Raw genomic sequence first — 16,487 nt, 5'->3', positions numbered from 1 at the left:
TCTGCCTTTCTTTTTACCTAAACTTAACCAAGTAGTTTTGGTGCCTAAACCTAACCAAGTAGTAAGGCTTTCTGGCAGAAAAGGCTTCCCGAGGACAAACTTCCCCCATGTGTGTTAAGTGTCCTTAATTGAGCAAGACACTGAACCCGAAACAGCTTCCAACGTGTCACATGTGTAGGTCATAAAATGGAAGTTGCTTTGGACAAGACTGTCTGCCAAATGAATGTATTGTATTGTAAGCATAGCAATCTAATTTTCAGCGAAGCTCTCTGGCTTGTTGAGGGGATTTACATCTGATGTGACAGTTATGCCAAAATGTTTCATTAGCACTGCTGAGCATCACTCATGGAAACTGTTTGTTAATGAGCTGCTTTGCTGTTAGCATTACATATCTGGTTTCAATGAAGTGATAACAATGCCGGTGAGACGTTTCTTGCATAACATGCTGATAAAACAGAGCTATAACAACAGCTTGTAAAAGGCTGAGATATGAAAAGCACACTTATAGTAATGTTAATGCCGAGACTGAGAGTTAATTCTTGATCTTAGAGACAGTAACTGACAAAATCCATTTAGAAGATGTCCTGGTGCTTTCAATTGTACACAATCACAATCTTTCTCAGCGACGGAGTTTGCCCAGTTGTCGTGGAATTGTAGAAGTTCAAAAATTAATTTTTCGAAGCACTTTAAGGACTTCTCATCCATGAGAGTGCCTAAAAGTTGAGACTGAAAGTTTCTAGAACATTCATTTCATTCTTGAGCAAAATCCATGATCTTCCTCTTCCTCAGAACAGCTACTAAATGGACCTTGTGGTGAGACTGTTTTGAGACCAGCATGTATGAGATGATAAAATAGTGGACAAGCGTAAGTATAGTTAATAGGCGACCAGAATCTGGGTTTTGGAATTGGATGTATATCATAAAATAGATTATTTCCCATTAAATTTAACTGGTACGAACTTGTATTAGTGGACACGCTGCGCTGGTCAATAAACAATGCATTTTTTCAACAGCCAAGTATTGAAGTCACTCTTTTAAATGAATTTAATAGCTCTCACTTATTTCAACTAGCATGTGTGGTATTACTTTAGCTTCTCCTTACTGCTAATAATTATGATACACAATCCAGCCACACATTTAAGGTACATGTTTTTTCCATTCCTGTTGGTTTCAGTTTCACTGGACTGATATGGACTTTGACATGTAGATGTCAAACATCTACTGCCCTGTAAGACTTTCACTACTGTAAATGACACGTTGCAGTAGATGGACAAAGTGTTGCAGCTGAATTCTTCACAGGCTGCAGCTTTCTTTCTGTCGTGGGTGTACTGTGGGAGTTGAGAATTGGAGCTGTTGTAATATGTGTTTTTCACTCTTAGCTGCACACTGAATTTCCACACCAGGACAATAAAAGGTGTCATGGCTAGCTAGTGAACTCAACTGCGAGACACAATGAGAGGAGACTGGAGTTAAATAAAGATGAATGTGTATTGCAGGGATGAATGATGGGATATGAGGCGGGGAAGAGCGGGGCAGTGGGGATGACTGGAAGCGAGATGGCCAAGGGAGACTCAAAGTGTACAGCTAGCTTTATTTCAAATATGACTTTCCTTTTGAGAGAAGATGTTGAGTTAGTAACATGCAGTAATGGGCTAAAAATGCATACAGATGGAGAGGGAGAGGAGGAGGTGCATCATGGGAAGTCTCCCGGCAGTCCAGGCCTATAGCAGCATAACTAAGGGATGGTTCAGGTGAGTGGCGCTGCAACATAACTGCTAGTCACTTCACCACCACTGCAATGCGTTTCTTTCCTTGTAATTACTGTAAACAGAGTTATGTATTGAGTTTGATCTACTATAAATTCTGTAAAAAATGTTTTGCGTGTGCCAGCATTAAAGTAAACGCTTACTGTATTTTTAATTATTAAACGTAATGTAAAATGTATGAAAATATCTAGTGCTTGGTGTCTTGTCTCTTATGTTTAAATTGCATGCTACAGACATTTTAAGCAACAAAAAAAAGAATATAGCATTTTGTGTTCCTGTAAGAGTTTTGTGTTGAAGTTTTGTTATGAAAATTGAGTCAAATCAATAATATATGGTAAAACAGTGTATGCTGCAGCACACAGGTGATAACTAAAGCAAGAAGGGTCTTACAGGAACGCACAAAAAAAGAAAAAACATAGTTGAAGATATTTAGTAATGAATAAGGACCTAACACAGACCTAAAGAAAGTTTGTTCACCAAATGGTAGAGTTCTAGACAGACTGCAATAACAGTCCTGCATTTCAGTGGGGTTAAAACTGTGAATAGTAAAGTAATGGCAGACATAGTAAAAAAAAAAAAAAACATAGTTTAGAAAATGTGAATTGGAAAAGTAATAAAGAAGAAATGCAATTATTATACAAAGAGATAACTTTGATGTCATAACTGAGTTTTTTTATACTGCACCATTACAATAACTAAAAAGAGCCAAAACAAAAAAATCAGGAAAAGACAATACTCCAGATAAAGATGGGATATGAAATATTTAAACATGGCGCAAACTGGCAAAAGACATATTAGTACAAATGCTAAAGAGGGGGATTGTTTTGTCCCGTATCAGAGTGAGTTAGGGTTGGAACAACCTACTACTCAAGTCATATTGGCATTTAAAAAGCCATTGTGAATGAGGAGACGGTTGTAGCTGTGCTTCTTGATATTGAAAAGACATATGACATGCAATGGTAGGATGGGTTAATAATAAAACTGTATGATACTGGAGTGAGGGAAAAGATGTTTAACTGGATTAAAAATGTTGTATGTGAGCAAACTATTCAGGTTAGGATTGGGAATTCCCTGTCTGATGAGATCCTTGTTGAAAATGTAAATGTTATTAGCCCAGTGCTATTTCATATTCTGTTCAGTGTGGGTTTCCCCTGTTTAGTGAATAATGGGGCTGTAATGAAATAGGGGAAGACCTTTTAGTTTAGTGGGCTGATTAATGGGGGTTTTAAAATCATACACCAACCTCCACAAATGTATTGGACAATACTTAACCAGTTTAAGCATTCAAGTTTTTATGATTTGATGAAATGAAAAAATAATGTTTTACGTTGTTTGGCAGAGCCTGACAGTGATATTGTACCATGATAATGGCATACAGGGACAATATAAGATTTGTGTTTAGTTTTAGCTGCACGGCTTATAGGTTCATAACAATACCTGAGTTTCAGAACTGATACCAAAACAATACTTTTAGTAGATTTACCAAATAAACTTACCAAAGCAGATTCCTACTACTACTTTGGTAAATACAGTATAAACACGTTTTTCTACAAGCCCCTTACCAAATTTCATAAAAGAGGCCAAATCTCTCAAATGTTAAATGTCATTTAAACACAAAGAGCTGTACAAAAAAATTTGCCTGAATAAAATAGTGTAAAATTGGGCAAATTCTGGTTTAAATTTGAAACCTTTGGATCGAAGAATAAGTCAACAAGATGACAAATCTGACCAGAAACTTGACAGCATTAGTTGTGTGGATAAATTTCAGCCAGTACCAAAAAAAAAGTAGTCTACTGAGGTTTAATTAGTGCCCCAACTTCCAGTGCTTCAAAAGGTGAATGAAGGGCAAGCTAATTAAGGCACTGTGGCTATGTACTGTGGGTCAGTTCTTCCTCCATCCTCATATTTCTTTCGATTTAGCTGAGAGGAAGTGAGGAAAAGGTGTGTTACTTACTGCAGCTAAATGTGTAGCAATCACCCTGATAACTTTCCAACCGCCATTATTAACAGTTACAAATCTGCTAACTGCTACCTGTAGCGCCACCGCCTGGCAGGCTGTGTGAGGTGGGTTACTATTAAACTATTATTTTCAACTGAACTACAAAAAAACAACAACAAACAAACAAAAAACTTTGGTATCTAATCACGGAGATAGTTATAAGTTTGATTTGCCCAGGTTTTGAGATATCTGTCTCTGCGATTTCTGCTTAAAATGGAGGCGAATTAGCTAAATGTTGCCTTGGACCTACTTTCACGGAAGAAATAGTGCCTATGAAAACTGTTCAAAACAAGATCTGTTGATTATCCAGATTACCAGGGACAGTTTCTTGTAATTTTCCAATAGTGTAACGTTAACATTTACAAATTATAGTCCTGTGTAAAGATACTGGGGAGGCAAAAATGTCAAACTTAAAATAAATAAATTAAGTCAAAGCTAAATTAACTGCATGGCTGGATACCATTAACGTTAGACAGAAGTGAGGAAGTGGTTTTGTTCCTTATTTGGGTGGACAGACCCTTTAAACGCCACAAAATCTAGCTACCAATTAATTTAATTGGCAGGTTAACCAGGTGTTTAAATAGAAAGGTAGTTAGCTAACGCCACCACCTCCAAACTAGTAACGTTATTGCAACTGAAGTCCGCTATTTCGTTTGATATTTTGTAAAAACGGTGAAAATGACAACACAGCAGGTAACGTTAACAAGCGTGTGACATTCAAGTTAATTGACGTTAGTTTTTAGATAACTTTGGCGTTATCCTTTGTGCCAAGTTAGCTAAGTTATGTTAGCTAAGTTAGCTAACGTTTAGCTAACGTTAAGGTAAGTTAGCTAATTTTACGTCGTTGTAATGGCGTCACACTATGTTGCTAACACTTTGTCGACCTTAACGACTCCTTATTTTTATTTTTGGACGACTTTTTCGAAAACTCAACCCATGACTGTTTTTCAGACAGTGTGGCCAAGCTTTCCACTCACGTTACCCTATGAGGTGACTGTTCCTAGCCTAGGACATAGGCCATCATACATGGCAAGTGACTATGCGGGCGTGGTGGTGCCGTCGCGGGTGATACCCTCTTTTTACAATACAGTGATTGAAAAGCCAAGTCCAAGTAAGTCCCCGAACATACTGTTATTACTTTGAAGATGTCTTTTAAAAGTAATTTCAGCCGTAAAGTAAATATTTAGGTCAAAGATACACAGTTATTTCTGACTTATCCCATCATTTTTGCTACTGCAGGGGGCTGTGAATGTATAATGTTTCTGGTGGGCTGTAGATTTCATTTGTTAACATTACATACAAATCAATATTGTCATAGCAAACTTGTTCGCAATAACACATTTTGTCCAGGACGCCATTAATTCATCTAACTGGTGTTTCTTCATCAACAGAAAATAGCAGGAAATTCTTTCTGGATAGGTATGCAGCTATATCCTCACACACACACACACACTCTCTCTCTCTCTCTCTCTCTCTCTCTCTCTCTCTCTCTCTCTCTCTCTCTCTCTCTCTCTCTCTATATATATATATATATATATATATATATATATATATATATATATATATATATATATATATATATATATATTATAAAGTTTAAATGACCATGAATAACCAAGAGCTATTTGGCATTTTACAGGTCAGTATATGATTTGGTGGATGCTCATCCATACCTATCCTTAACTGACCCAACGCTGCTGGGTTGGTATCTCAGTTTGTCTCCAGAGGACAGAAAGATCATACAAGGTATGTTTCATTGCAGTCACATCAGTCCAAAGTCGCATCTGCTCTGTACATTTTTGAACTGATGAGTATAGGAGCAAGGCTAAGCCTGTTCAGACCACTTGTGCCCACCTTAGCCCTAATCTGTACAGTCTGTACAACACACCGGAGCTGACATGATCAGTTAATTGATTTTTTTTTTTTTTTTTTTTTTTAGTTGACAGAAAATTTATTGGCAACAATTTTGATAATTGATTAACTGTCAAGTTATCTTTCAGGCAGAGTACCAATCATTCTCTGGTTCCAGCTTCTCCAGTGTGAGGATTTGCTGCTTTCTTTGGTCATTATCTAATTGTAAATCAAATGTCTTTGGGTTGCCAGAGCAAGACCTTTTTGAAGAGGTCACCTTGGACTCCACGACGTTATGAGGGGCATTTTCCCTTATTTTATGACATTTAATAGATCAAACTATTAATCTATTAGTCATTGATTGAACATGCATACTAAATTTATACGGGGGGGGGGGAGTAATCGAGAAAATTATTCTCTAATTAATCGACAACACCTACTATCCTGAGACCCTTTCTTTCCTTCCCTTCTTTCTTTGCCTTCTAAATGGAAACTGAAAAACTTTGGCAGTGAACAATGAAAAGAGCAACGCCTGTGGCCATCATTTTCATCTAAACAATAACTGCCAGTGCCCACCACTGTGTAATCTAGGGGAAGGTCATTTGGGGTAAAGGTGGCAGCCCATTTTCGTATGTTTAAAATTGTAAGATTAATATCAGTCAAATTCAATGGAATTGTTGTCCTTTTCTCCTAGATGACGGAGGGTTTCACCAGTTCCTGAAAAGACATCCTGCCCTAGAAATGTCTACGCATCATGTTTATGTGAAGTGTAAGTCTGTTAAACTGCTATAACCTTCCAATAGCTGTGCACAGATTAAACAATGACAGTTTTTATTTACAAACAATGCAGGTAACATTGGAAGTACCAGTCCTGCCCAGCCAACCATGACCTCCAACAAGCAAATGTATGTCTCACAGTAAATGCAGTGAATTGATAGCACACTACATCAAATGAGGTTATGGTTTTATCATTTTACAGTGATTTATTGTTCAAACTTTTTTATTCTCAGATCTAGAGCGTCAGGAGCAAAGTGCAGATGTGGTAATATGCAAATCTTATACACTGCCAGTGATGCTATTTTTTAATTTTATTTATCTAAGCACTAAATATGATTTTCAAAGACAAACAAACATCTGAGATTCTAAATGCATTATTCAGATTTTGTTTTGTTTCTTTGCATAAATGTGTCACTGGTAGTGGTACTGATGGATGAACAGGTACTGTAACTCAGGTTACACGTCCTGTGGTGGGAGATATCCCAGTGAGTCATCAGCTTGCCAAACAGAAAATGGGGCTACTTCACAAAAGCCCTTTAAATTCCAACACAGCAAACAGAAGCTTTGTCTGGAAAGCTGCTAGCGCTCTGCTACATCTCCGTCCTCTTTCTTTCAATTACCCAGCATCAGTATTACTACCAGTACCAGAAACTTGTTCCACCCTACGTCATAAAATTGGAATAAAAATTTCACAAATTGTTTTGTAGAGTCAGTTTTCCGGGTAATGTAATTTGTAACGGACTGTAACTTAAAACTATGACTCATGTGGCAAGTCTACAACCTCAGGCCAGTGGATAAATCATTGTCTTGACATTGTGCTACTTGGATGAATAACTTGCATGCAGAAATCAATGAAAAACATTTTAGTCTAGGACTAGGCTTACATTAAAACCCAACTTTCATACTAGTAAAGCTTCAACTTAACAGTTCTATTTATTTGCTCCTCTTGCAAGAAATGCCCCAAACACATCCGTTGGAGATGCTTCCCAATAATGTGAGGGAGACTTTAACCTTGCTTGGCTGTAGCAGCAGCTGGGATGGATCACAAAAACATCCACATGAGGAACAGCTAGTCCCCCTGCCAGACGGCGTCCAACCAGCGTTCAACAGCCCCATCATACAGGAACCAAACCATCAGAAGGCCCAGAAAGTGAGGGTATAAACAGTTTTCTGCAGTGGTGGAAGAAGTATTCAGATCCTTTGCTTAAGTAAAAGTACTAACACCACACTGTGAAAATACTCCACTACAAGTAAAAGTATCTAAGTATTATCAGCTAAATGTACCTAAAGTATCAAAAGTCCTCATTGAGCAGTAAAATGCTCCTGTCACTGTTTTCTTATTATATCTGATGTTTCTGGATTAATATTACTGCTGCAATAATGTATCTGTTGCATTTTACTGCTGTTTAAGGTTGAGCTAATTTTAACTACTTTTATATACTGTTGGGTAGTTTTAATCTCCAGCAATGCATCATGGTCTATAAGATCATATGTTTGTAGCGTCGCTGTCCTGTGAGAACCACGTATCTCTACAAAGTCAACTTTTCATGAGCTCAGAGAAACAGCCTGTTTTCAGCTCTGTGACGATGCATTTTCCTGCTGATCCGAGGGGGGGTTAAAGAGTTTATTTAGCTTAACAAGTAGGAGAATTTTCACAACGCATAAAGGAAAACTTCATCCTTCAGTTTATCACAAACATTCACATTCAAAATCACCAAATTTGGAAATTTTAATCTGAAAAGTAACTAATAACTAAAGCTGTCAGACAAATGTAGTAGACTAGAAGTAGAAAGTTGCATAAAATGGAAGTACTGTACAAGTACCTTGAATTTAGATTTAAGTACAGTACTTGAGTAAATGTACTTAGTTACATTCCACCAATGGTTTTCTGTATGTATATTAAACAGCTGAAGTTATAACACTGGTATAGTCTTTACCTGTTTCTAAGTTGTAAATGTGCAATTCCCTTTTTTGGTAAAAATATGAATAATACAGGAAGGTTCACATCTGTCCCAGCTGAACAACGAAAGAAGACCATCATGGCAGATGGTTAGCAGTAGCAGCAGTGCAGCTGTGTGCAAGGGTCCAGCAGCCCTGGCGAGCTTTTCTGTGGACAAAGAGCTGGAAAGATGCAGACAGGGGGGAAAGCCTGAGCTCAGGAGCCAGATTGTAATGACACAAGGGCAGAGTGTTAACTTCACATATGCTGAAGTCAGTCCATTTCCGTGAGTATGCATCTTATGGCTGACAAAATTTGTAATATGTTAATTCCATGCCCATCTAGGCTCTTTTTTTAATTTACATTTTAGATATATATCTGGGAATTATAAATTGCCTTGTAATTCATCAGTTTGAGAACTAGTCTAAAAGTCATACCCTGATAAACCAGGGCAAAACATATCTAACTACAGAAGATATGTCACTTCACTCTTGTGTGTCCATTTTGTAGTTTAAATGGCTTTTACTTAAGGTCTTAATATCAATAAACTTTGTCTGTTATTACATTTCTGTAAAGTATTTGATGTGTTCACATGTAAGTGTATTTGTTTATGAAACTCTTTCAGGTCTACTGTTCTGTGTTTCATCTAAGTGTGCAAGTTGAGTTCATGTTGATTATGAGCAACACTGTTTCATGTTACAGGTCAGAATGGCCAACAGTTGAGAACGAGTCTACTTCTGAGTACTACAGCTTTGCCGGTATCCAAATGGATGGTTCAGAGTACAATGACAGGAGCGTTATTCAGTCAGTAGAGCCAGAACAGGCCAGCTCTCTTCTGGACCCAGTTGAGGGAAATAGAACAAAGGAGGGGTATCAGGATCACATGGTCTATGGTAATGAGTACACCGTAGATGATGATGATGATGAAGCTAGCTTAAGCTTTGAGGATCGGAGTGACAACTTCCACAGCATCAGGGAGGACGATAACAGCATACTTGTCTGTCTGGCCAGCGAAGATGTGAAACCGCATGCTAATAGGGTTCACTCATATCCAGTCACCACTAATAATAAAGCACTGGCAGCCAGCAGGGAGACCCTGACGTCTGATCAGTCTGTCATCAAGACGAACACTGCAGAAAAGTACACCTCGCCTATGCCAGGCGTTACTACCTGTGACATTATGGTTGGCACTGAGCTGGCACTGTGCATGTCAGCTTTCACCCAAACTGAGGACCTAGGAACATCTGACAAGCATGTCATTACTGAAGTCCACATGGCAGATCTGGACTACCTCGCTGAGGTAAGGTTGAAACCAAAGAGCAATCATTATAGTAGCTCCAGCAAAACGTTACACAACCTATTATTATTTATTTATTTTAATTTTTTTACATTTCAGGAATTTATCAAACTAAAGATGGCTAAAGAGGAACTGAGAGAGCAAAAAGCGAAAATGAAAAGGTAATGTATCAGATACACACAGTCCTACGTTAGACTTGCCCCCAAGGAATTTCTTCAGCAGTAGGACTAATATCTTTAATTATATTATTTTATTTCCAGTTCGTGTTGTAATTTGAAAAAGGAATGTGACTGTCTCCAGCGTACTCAGCAAGCAGAGCTGTGCCTACTGGCCCTGCAGTACAGCATGTGCAGACAGCACTGCTGGAGACTCTACCATACCTCTGCTGAGGGAGGCCAGCTCACCCAAATGTAAGGAGACATCAGATCAATATTGATCAGAGTTTACCTGTGTTTACCTTTGCTCTTCAACTGAGACACTTAATGGGTGTCAAGTATAACATAATTTTTGTAATGTAAATTAGTAATTTCATCAAAATAAAGTATGTACGTTAGGTTAATTCTCCTGTCAGTGCTGTTGACCAAGGCGCTGGCTTAGAACTGGAGTTGTTCCCCCGGGCGCTGCCAACTGCTCCTAGTACTCAGGATGGGTTAAATGCAGAGAACAAATTTCAGCTCAGTTGGAACTGCAGGTGCCTAGCATTTCTCAGTTGATGGCGCTTCTGTCGGACTTTCAGGTGACCCACCTTGAGAAACCTCCTGTTGGCCCAAGTCTTGAGCTGGAATACTTTTTCTGAGAAGCCATCGCTCAATAGTCATTCCATGTGATAGGTATTAAAACTGGCTATAGCTGCTTAGTTAAGCATGATACTGTGGCACAAAAGCGCCAGAATGAAAGATTTCTGATTCAGACAGCTTATGAATTAACAGATTTTCAAGACAGAGCGTCATAATTCTGCTCACGGCCCCTCACTAGTTCAAAGTCAGTGTAACTCAGCTACTCTCCCTCTCTCTAATCAACTGTGTGACAAATGCAATCCTGCTAGATCAGGCAAAAAAAAGGTATTTTTCCTTGAGGATTAAAATTTCAGTGTTGTAAATTAATGGATGTAGGCTTTTAGTCTATACAATCCACAGCAGAAAATAGTAATCATAGTAATAGTTATGCCCAGCTGGCAACCGTAGTGAAGTGCTTGCTTTGCATCCCTGCCTCATCAACCCATTCAGAGCGTATATTTTTCTCTATAAACTCTGGACAATGGAAATACTTAGTTTGGTTTAGGCGAGGCTTGGCGCCTGGGTAGAGCATGCACTGCCGTGCAGGAGGAGGAGCAGGAGGACTCATCCGTAATGATGAATGTTTTTGCATTGATATCAATACAGAGTCTCAAAATGACCGCAAACCATGAACGTCTTGACATTTAGCAGTGACTCGACTTGCTTGAGTCTAAACACAGTGACTTGGGACTTGCTTGTGACTTGCACATGTGTGACTTACTCCCACCTCTGTTAAAATGCAAAGGGAAGCCAGCTGTTTAGGCCAACTAGTATCTACTTTTATTATTCCCCTTTCTCTGTAGGCCAAAGAACCCTCCTGAAAACATTGCAAGTGTTCTGCAAAAACTGGAATCTGACTATAATCAGATGAAGGATAAGATCTCGGCAGGGGTTCCTCTGCAGCAACTTAAGCCTCTGTCTGTTGACTCTGAGAAGATAACCACAGGAGCAAGTTACATCCCTGCACAGGTAAGGCTCAGCCTACTAAATGTCTAAATACTTAAAACTGTTGGTGATTTCCTATATTTTAACCACAGCTGTAATAGTCGATGTCTAATTCTCTGTTGTCCCTGTTTAGATTATTGGTGATATGCTGGGAAATATTCCATCTTGGTATGTTTGCATATACATGCATTTGTGTCTGATGTAATTCAATTTCAACGGTTTATCAGACTAGGCATTTGACTTTGTAATGTTGTTTTTCCTGATCCCAAGGACCTCCCAGGAGCCACAGCAACATAATACATCAGATGAGGAAAACGGATGTCCTGAAAATAAAAGCAGAAATGGCTGCCAGGTATGCTTAGAGACTGAGATGACAAAGAAAAGTACTACTAAAACCAAATCTTTGAGCAGCTTGGTGTTGCTTTAGTGCCGCTTATTGAACCCAATTTGGCATTTAGTCCTCATCAGTTTGAACAGCTTTAGTGTTTGGCTCTTTTCTTTCCCAGCATAGTCAGAGAAAGGAAAAACAGATCAAGAAGGAGAACAGCAAAGTAAGTAGAGCTGTCACTGTTGTCCCCCAGGATAGAGATGCTATCCATAATGCGCGCAAGCAAGAAGAAAAGGAGACAAGTAAGCAAAAGCATCCCTCTCACATTTTTAAATAATTACCTGGGAAGTAGTTGATTAAATCAAAGGTGCGCCATTCTTTGTGTGAACAGCAGCTGCATGCAAAGAGGTCAACACGCGTGAGGCGTGGTATGATGCCGAAGAGGACCTGGAGCCTGCAGGACCTGCAGTAGCTGCTGAGACGGGAGAGGACCCAACAGTGATCCTAAAAGATAAGAACAATGGTAAGGGGTCAGTGAATGTCGCTAAAGCACTATAGCTGCAAATGTAGAGATTTTGAATTCATTTTGGATCAGATGCTTAGTGGTGAATTTCTTTAAACCACAGAATCAGCCAGCGAGGAGGCCAAGAGCACATTACTCTGTGTTTCCAACCTGCCCAGTAATGTGACAGAGGTGAGTTTGTACATTTCTGCTGCTGACTGTTCAAACATTACCATCTCGGAGTAGTATAAGTATAAGTGTTATTATAGACACATGTAATTAAATATTTGTCGGAAATTTTAAATAGAAATTCAGATTTTGTTCATTTCACCTTAATACATTGTATAGTACCAGTATAGCCAGCAGAGGGCAGTATAGGCTGTAAATACAACTTTGTCTTTGCCAGAGTGATGTGATGCTGTGGTTTGAGAAATACCATGCCTCTGAAGTCAGCATCTCTGCTTTAAAGAATGATTTGAGGTAAGCTACTGCTCTGATATCTGAGAACATCTATTGTAACACACATTACTTTTACTCCGTCGTCCATGCATTAGATTCATGTGTTGTTGCATCTAGCAGTCACAAATGTTCCTCAGCTTTAGCTATGTGTAAGGTTTTGTTACCTGTTTTGTCTAAAGTCCTTATTCATTGGTGTCAGTTAGCTAAGTCAGACGCTTCATGTAGCTGTTGAAGCAGCAACTTGCTTCCCAAATGGACACATTAATGTCAGTGTAACAACTGCCTGTCTCGCTGGCTGAATTCTCTAGAGTTGCCATAGTGATGATAAGTGGACCCCAATCTGCCGAGGCTGCGGTGAGAGAGCTGAATGGCTGCAGCATGCAAGGCCATACTTTACATGTGGAGCACATCAACCGAGCCATTGGTGGGAGTCGCAGTCAGGCCTCAGCCTCCATCAGTGGGCCCGAGCCTTCACAGGATACCACCAAACCACAAACCTCCAAGCCTGACTCCAGCAACACTAAAAGAACGGTGAGAATATGAGCAGGAAAAGAATGAGATGATTTACATGTAGAGAAACTGGTGGACATAGGTAGAAAATGTTAGCAATGAAGTGTAAATTCTGGCATCATGGATTGCGCCTCTTGAAATGATCTACTGCACATGCTGTATTATCAGTTATAGCATTTTTTTTAAATCTGCATTTGGAGCTGAACAGATACAGCTGCTTTAAATCCTGAAAATCAGGACAGATTTAGTAAAAAGGTTGCTGGCCATGTGTATTGAGTAATCAGAATCAGAAATACTTTATTGATCCCCGAGGGGAAACTCTTTTGTTGCAGCAGCTCACTGTCACGTCAGGGCACACAGGAATACTAAGCAAAAAAAAATATATAATACACTACAATACAGGTCAGAAAATAAATTAAGTACCAAGTGGGTATAAGTATAAAATAAGTGTGAAGTACAAAGTGGGTTTACCAGTTGATGATAATACAGTATAAAGTAATAGTGCATGAACTGACAAGTTAAGTGTAGCTTATTAAGATTATAATGAGACAGAGGATATTGCAACAGCAGTAATAGAGGTATGAATAAATATCAATAGGGAATTTTAAACTGAAGTATATTGCACAGGAGTTTTAACACAGAATATTGCACAATTATGTCAAGTATTGCAGAGATGTAATGATCAATGTCCAGTTTAATGACTTAGGGTCATACAGACTGACACTTAGAGGGAGGAGTTAAAGAGTCTGATGGCCACAGGCAGGAATGACTTCCTGTGGCGCTCTGTGGTGCATTGTGGGGGGATGAGTCTTCTGCTGAAGGTACTCCTTTGCATGACCAGCATGTCATGGAGTGCGTGGGAGACACTGTCCAAGATGGCGTGTAGTTTGGCCAGCATCCTCCTCTCTGACACCACCGCCAGAGAGTCCAGCTCCACCCCCACAATGTCACTGGCCTTACGGATCAGTTTGAGTCTGTTGGCGTCCGCTACCTTCAACCTTCTGCCCCAGCATGCAACAGGATACAGGAAAGCACTGGCCAGCACAGACTCATAAAACATCCTCAGCATTGTCCGGCAGATGTTGAAGGACCTCAGCCTCCTCAGAAAGTAGAGGCGGCTCTGGCCCTTCCTGTAAACAGCTTCAGTGTTCTTGGCCCAGTCCAGTTTATTGTCCAAGTGTACTCCCAGGTACTTGTAATCCTCTACAATGTCCACACTGACCCCCTGGATGGAAACCGGGGTCACTGGTGTCTTGGCCCTTAAACCCAGGGCCCCTGGCAGTTCTTGCTGTGTGACGAATGCTAAAAAAACCCCAGCTCAAACAATTAGTCAATCCATAAAACATTAAGGCAACTATTTTGATAATTGATTAAACTTTTCAATTTTAAAGCAAAAATGCCCAATGCTCTCTGATTTCAGCTTCTCAAATGTGAGGATTTGCTGCTTTTCGTTGTTATATATGAAAGTGAGCTGAAAATCTTTAAATTTTGGACTGTTGATCAGATTAAACAAAGAAGTGACCTTGGAAATTATACTGGGCTATTTTCACAGTTTTCTGACATTTTATGGACAATGATTATTTGATTTGTCAAAAAGATAATCAGCAGATTAATCGATAATGAAAATAATCATTAGTTGCAGCCATAGACTGTATAAAACAGGGACGTAGTGTCCGTGACGTCACCCATAGGTTTCTGAAGAGCCGTTGTGAAGCTCAAAGTGGGCGGCTCCGGCCGTCGCCATCTTGGCAGACCCTGACTCTGGCTAATCCAAAAATAGGCAAAGAGGTGGCGCTGAGACGGCCGAATGAAGCCTGGTTGATGATGCACCTGGCCGCTAGCCGCCTGAGAGTACCCACCTGTCACTCAAAGTGGCCACGTCCTTAATTATGCATAACTTTAAACCTTAATATAATTTAAATGGGTGAATTATATAGAAATTCACCCCCCTCACAGTTGTCACGAACGGGGAAATTAACTATAGAGACTGAAACCTTTTTTTATACCAGACTGTAAAATGTTTTCTTTCTGCTGTGAAGTTGGGCATTTTAACATGGGGGTTAATGAGATTGACTTGCCTTTTGGAGCCAGCCTCAAGTGGCCATTTGAGGAACTGCAGTTTTTGGCTCTTTGCGTTGTCTTAATTTTCAGCCTGGAGGTCGCTGCTTGGTTGCAGCCTTAAAATAGAATATAATGGCCTTGTAGGTTAATATATTCATTTGACATAAACCTGGAAATTTAAACAGTTGTATATGTTTTTTTATGCTTTGGGATTGATTAATTCTCTGCTCTTATGTCAAGAAAAATCTGTTCTGTCATCTCTAGCTGATAACTCAGCCATGGCTCAGCTCCAGCATTAAGAGCAGGAAGGTGGTCTGCATCTCCCCCACGGCAAAGGGAACCTGTGTGCCCCAACACTATGGCACCATGGGCAGCTTCGACACCCTGATGGCAGAGCTGACACAGCGCCACCCAGACATTGGAAGGCAGAGGATTGTGGATGCTCTGATTGAGCTGAAGGCCAAGCACAAGGGCGTCCTCAGCGGCCTGCCTCTCAGGACCATCAGCGAGATGACGTCCAAGCTTCTGACCAGGCCATCGAGTGCCACGCAGTTATGAGGAAGCAGGGCTCCAAAACTTAAGTTGGTACCAGTGATTTGTTAGAAAAGCATCACAACCCCTCAAGTTTTTCTTTACTAGTCAAATATTTCAAAGAAGGGGGAAGCAATGAATCTAAAAACCTGAAAAAGTTGTTCTAAAACTTTGCTACAGTCTACCATAGTGTCTGTTCTTTTCAAGTAGCATCAGATTATCGATTGTTACTGATTAAAGGGTCTTTGGATCTTCAAAAGTTGGTACATTGAAAGTTTGAGGGCTTCACACAGTGCCTCCTCTGCCAGTTATTCGGCAGTTAAATTTGTTTTAAAGAAAATAGTTTATGATTTATAAAATGTTGTTGAAGGTTGCATACAGTTGTATATGCAGCAGCTTTGTTTGTATTTTATGTCTGTCAATAAAAAGGACACACATTGAAATGTTCTTACCTTCTTCCTTATTGTGCTAAATGTGAGCCCCCTGTCTGATTCAAGGGCTTTCTTTGAGTAACAGTCCTAGTTGGATTGACCACTCTAATAGCATAAATTACTGTAGACACCAGCCACCAAGAGGAGCTAAAGGGAGCTCTGATCAAACTTCAAATAATGAATTTTCAGTTAGAAGTAAAGCCAGGTGACGATGGATTCCCTCTGACCAGAGTTTGGGGTGGACTAGGGTGCCTGAGGTAAATTGACTCCTTAGATTAGTACTAAATGAGCACTGTATCACCCTTCAACTGTGCT

The 16,487-nt window shown here is 39.7% G+C and overlaps 1 protein-coding gene across 8 annotated transcripts; it reads left to right on the top strand.

The window, feature by feature from the left end:
* Positions 1 to 3,707: 3,707 nt before the first annotated feature.
* On the top strand, positions 3,708 to 16,188 carry rbm44 (RNA binding motif protein 44). 8 transcript variants are annotated; one of them, XM_044217861.1, is made up of 21 exons: positions 4,025 to 4,458; positions 4,717 to 4,876; positions 5,157 to 5,184; positions 5,405 to 5,511; positions 6,311 to 6,385; positions 6,467 to 6,521; positions 6,627 to 6,658; positions 7,347 to 7,549; positions 8,389 to 8,618; positions 9,035 to 9,632; positions 9,729 to 9,790; positions 9,890 to 10,039; positions 11,209 to 11,374; positions 11,484 to 11,518; positions 11,621 to 11,702; positions 11,857 to 11,980; positions 12,070 to 12,201; positions 12,305 to 12,372; positions 12,587 to 12,660; positions 12,948 to 13,170; positions 15,475 to 16,188. In XM_044217861.1, exons 1-21 carry the CDS (start codon positions 4,444 to 4,446, stop codon positions 15,766 to 15,768), a joined length of 2,913 nt encoding a protein of 970 aa, XP_044073796.1. In that variant the 5' UTR covers positions 4,025 to 4,443; the 3' UTR covers positions 15,769 to 16,188. The 8 variants fall into 8 exon arrangements, with proteins under 8 accessions (XP_044073798.1, XP_044073792.1, XP_044073796.1 ...); XM_044217862.1 differs by having other exon boundaries at positions 4,027 to 4,586; XM_044217863.1 differs by lacking the exons at positions 4,025 to 4,458; positions 4,717 to 4,876 and adding an exon at positions 3,708 to 3,830.
* The last annotated feature ends 299 nt before the right edge of the window (positions 16,189 to 16,487 follow it).

Source organism: Siniperca chuatsi, linkage group LG12 (assembly GCF_020085105.1).
Source record: "Siniperca chuatsi isolate FFG_IHB_CAS linkage group LG12, ASM2008510v1, whole genome shotgun sequence".
Classification (NCBI taxonomy): domain Eukaryota; kingdom Metazoa; phylum Chordata; class Actinopteri; order Centrarchiformes; family Sinipercidae; genus Siniperca; species Siniperca chuatsi.
This window is presented reverse-complemented; position numbering and strand designations above follow the sequence as displayed.

Coding starts and splice junctions, on each gene's coding strand:
- rbm44 (XM_044217856.1), top strand. CDS start 4,615: ATGGCGTCACACTATGTTGCTAACACTTTGTCGACCTTAACGACTCCT. Junction 4,877..5,156: donor GATTGAAAAGCCAAGTCCAA/GTAAGTCCCCGA, acceptor CTTCATCAACAG/AAAATAGCAGGAAATTCTTT. Junction 9,633..9,728: donor ATCTGGACTACCTCGCTGAG/GTAAGGTTGAAA, acceptor TTTACATTTCAG/GAATTTATCAAACTAAAGAT.